This window comes from Mytilus edulis, chromosome 4 (genome assembly GCF_963676685.1).
Source record: "Mytilus edulis chromosome 4, xbMytEdul2.2, whole genome shotgun sequence".
Lineage (NCBI taxonomy): Eukaryota > Metazoa > Mollusca > Bivalvia > Mytilida > Mytilidae > Mytilus > Mytilus edulis.
Genome location: NC_092347.1, coordinates 46,304,284 through 46,308,411, shown reverse-complemented (window position 1 = coordinate 46,308,411; position 4,128 = coordinate 46,304,284). Strand labels below are relative to the sequence as shown.

The window sequence follows — 4,128 nt, the reverse complement described above, 5'->3', positions numbered from 1 at the left end:
CTTGCGTAAATACAAAATTTCAATCCTGGTATCTATGATAAGTTTATTTACAACTACTGGGTCGATGTCACTGCTGGTGAAATTTTTATTCCCCAAGGGTATCATCATCCCAGTAGTCAACACTTCTGTGTTGACATGAATCATTATTGATATGGTCGTAATCATAGGAAATTTATAAGTTTATTACTTTTGTTGTGGATTGAAGTGATTTTCATTTCTCTTTAAGTATGTCTTGCATATCCACATTGTTCATGCTGTTTTATAGGCTGACTATATAAAGTGGCACACATTGTTTAAAGAAATATCAGCTGCAGTTTTCTTCGCAAATTTCAATGTTTCAGCTGTTATATTTTTCTCTCTCCACAATTTTATTTTTCGAGTCGTGTGACGGACAGTTCGTGGTTCTGTTGTGCTGTATTTGTGTGATGTCGTGGGTTGTTTTACGTGTTTGTTGTTTTTCTGTGGTTAGCATGTCAAAATCTACTATTGTATTGTTTTTTTGGTATTTCTCTGTCCAGAATGTTCTTACATTTATTTGTACTGTATTCCTGTCAGGTAATGTTGTCGTTTTAGTAGTATATTTAGCATTACAATAAAAGAGTTTTGGCTAGCCACAAAACCAGGTTCAACCCACCATTTTGTCTTAATTAAAATGTCCTGTACCAAGTCAGGAAAATAGCAGTTGTTATCTTATAGTTCGTTTCTGTGTGTGTTGCATTGTCGTTTTTTTTTGTTGAACTTCACTGTGTCTGCTGTTTCGTTGCTTTTCTCTTATAGTTGATCTGTTTCCCTCGGTTTTAGTTGCAACCCGGATTTTTTTTCTCGCAATTGATTTATGACTTTTGGACAGTGGTATACTACTTTTGCCTTTACTGATCATTATTTATTCCTTTAAAGATTGCCATTAAAAGTACTAAGTGTGATTAGTATATTCAACCAGCACTGGCAATCAGATTCACGTATCGATTCTTTCTAGAGACGTATATCGAAAATCTCTTGTCATAATCTTTGCAATTTTACAGTATGACATTTTGATCAATAACAAATTTGAGGAGTTTGGTCAATTAATATTTAAGTATGGAGTTGTTAATTAGTATTCTATCGAGTATTAATTGTGTACCATTGCCTGATGTCTTGATTTTGTGTTCGTATGTAGCAGAATTTATACAGTAACCTTTTTTGAAGACACCCTGCTAGCTAGGTTCTTTAGTTTCAAGTTCACATTCACCACAAAACCTGTATCTAAAAGTGCCGGCTTGGTGGTCTCGTTGTTGCACGTTCTCCTCGAACTCGGGAGGACGTGGGTTCTAAGTTATAATCGGAGTTCCATCAGACACTAAAAAAATCAAAGAAGTCTGGTTATATAATTTAATATTCTGATATATTGATGATGTTCTTTCCATGAACAATCCAAACTTTTCTGATTGGGTTCCATTAATGTATCCTGCAGAAATAGAAATTAAAGAAACGAAAAACAAGGCTTCCTCTTCTCGATCTTATTCTTATACCTCGAATTTGACATAATCGGTCATCTCAGTACCAGAATCTACGACAAACGAGATGATTCCAATTTTAAAATTATAAATTCCCTCCACCTAATCAGTAATATAATAAATTCACCTGAATATGGGATGAACATTTCCCAACTCCTTATGTATTCAAGAGCTTGCAGCTGTTACTCAAACTTTATAAAATGTCACCATTTTCGGAGAAAACTTCACAAATAATACATGATGGTCTTCATGGTCTTGGAGTATAGATTATAGTTACTGACGGTGTTTATCATCTTTTAATTTTTTTGTGTATATTTTCCATCTTTAGTCATTTTCCAGGTAATATCATGTTTTGTATTCCAGCCTTTCATTTTTGTTTATTTACCTTGTCTTTTGAGTGTCTACAGGCCGTTTTGTTCTTCTTTAATGACAAAGTTTTTTTTATAGTGATTAAAATATTTCACACTATTGATTGCTGTACCGGATTTTTGACATGTTAACCTATAACATCTGTTTGTTTTGCTCACACATAATTGTGAGTATAATGGAATTTTACGCGAATGTCCTACAAGTGAAAGGTTAAACTTGCTTTGAAACCAGATTTAATCCCCCATTCACTACTTAAGAAAAAGCCTGTACCAAGTCAGGAATATGAAAGTTTTTGTTCATTCGTTTGATGTATTTTATCATTTGAATTTGCCATTTGATTAGGGACTTTCCGTTTTGAATTTTCCTCAGAGTTCAGTATTTTTGTGATTTTACTTTTTTCCATAACGGTAAATTTTCGATGGGATGATTTCAACTTCTCCACTTTGAGCTCTTGGTTAAAAAGTTTCCTTGTGAGCAGCAATCCTCTGTCAATGAAATCATAGTAGGAAACGCAAGCCCTGAAATGTCATATCAACAGGGAGATGTATACTCCATATGCATATGCTGCTCGAATGTTGCTTCATAGATTAACTTCCGATTTGATATAGTTCACAATTTGTTCTTTCATTGTCGTGCTTTTGTATATTTTTTACTTTGCTTTTTGGTATTTACTACATTTGAGTTAGGATCCAAACCTATTTCTTATAAGGTATTTGTTATGGGGATAACTTTTTGAATGTTTTTTATTAATTAATTTTATTGATATGAACTAACATCCTAGGTGATATCAAATGTGTTTATAAAAGGTTTCACGTACTGAGGATGACATTAATATATCTTTCCAAATCATCAATTTCAATACAAACCACCTAATTAAAATCTACCAATAGGCTTAGAATAAGATGGAATTAATCTTCAAATACCAGACATGCTGATAGAATAAGCTCATACATTGACTAGAATAAAAAGGAAAAACATTGATAGTGCATTCCCATTGAGAATATAATTGGTTTTTTATTGTTTTAATGAGTGTTTACAATTTTCTTTCATTTCCCTAACTATCAATACTTCATTCGATTATGCTATAAATATTTCAGTTCTGGAATCTCTTTAACTTTGTAAGGTTGGTGTTACATATTATTGGATATCATTCCAAGTAAACTTAAGATGGAAACCTTTACAAATTCGAACAGAATTCTTTTGAACATATCTGGGAATAAATACGAAGTTACTCGAAAATCTCTTCTTACTCATCCTAGCTCACGCTTAGGAAAACTAGTAAGTGCATCTCAAAACACAAAGCAAGAAGAACTATATTTTAATAGACCATCCATGGCTTTTGAATCAATCCTAATGTTTTATCAGACCGGAAAATTACACTTGCCGTCAAACGTTTGTCCAAATGTTTTCAAAGAGGAATTAGAGTACTGGGAAATAGATCATGAACTTATGGAACAATGCTGTTTAATGAATTACGTCCAGTTTTTAGAAAGTTACAAAACTAAAGCAGAGTTCAAGAACAGTATTATACAAAGCGACAAAGGTACTTCAAAACCATGCAGTAGTAAAAATCGTATCTGGAGGATTATTGATTATAAGGAAAGAACATGGTTAGCGAAGGTAAGAAAGGAAATGAAAGGACATGGTTAACAAAGCTAATAAAGAAAAGGAAAGGACATGTCTAGCAAAGGTAATAAAGGAAAGGAAAGGACATGGTTAACGAAGGTAAGAAAGGAAAGGAAAGGTCATGGTTAGCAAAAGTAAGAAATATAAGAACATGGCTAGCAAAGGTAAGAAAGGAAAGGACATGGCTAGCAAAGATAAGGACATGGTTAGCAAAGATAAGGACATGGTTAGCAAAGATATAAAAGGAAAGGACATGGCTAGCAAAGGTAAGAAAGGAAAGGACACGGCTAGCAAAGATAAGGACATGGTTAGCAAAGATATAAAAGGAAAGGACATGGCTAGCAAAGGTACGGAAGGAAATAACACGGTTATCAAAGGTAAGAAAGATAAGGACATGGTTACATGTAGTAAAGGAAAGGTAAGGACAGTCATGGTAATAATAGGTAAGAAAGATAAGACATGGTTAAATGTAGCAAAGGAAAGAGAGGAAAGCAGTTACAATGAATAACAATGAGATGAAAGTGAACGAGGTACCAACAGACTTTAGGGCGGAAGCGATTTATTCTTTTTATTCTTATGTTTACTTGTTTAACAAAAGTATTATAAGCAAGACAATAAAAACAGTTTACCATACATCTTT

At 33.3% G+C, this 4,128-nt stretch overlaps 1 protein-coding gene across 1 annotated transcript; it reads left to right on the top strand.

Annotated features, from left to right (window-relative positions):
* The first annotated feature begins 3,029 nt into the window (after nucleotides 1-3,029).
* On the top strand, nucleotides 3,030-3,512 carry LOC139521410 (potassium voltage-gated channel protein Shaw-like). Its single transcript, XM_071314888.1, has one exon. The coding sequence runs from the start codon at nucleotides 3,030-3,032 to the stop codon at nucleotides 3,510-3,512; it is 483 nt and encodes a 160-aa protein (XP_071170989.1).
* Nucleotides 3,513-4,128: the final 616 nt, after the last annotated feature.

Bases quoted from the DNA above. Each gene is read 5' to 3' on its own strand.
- LOC139521410 (XM_071314888.1), top strand. From the start codon at position 3,030: ATGGAAACCTTTACAAATTCGAACAGAATTCTTTTGAACATATCTGGG.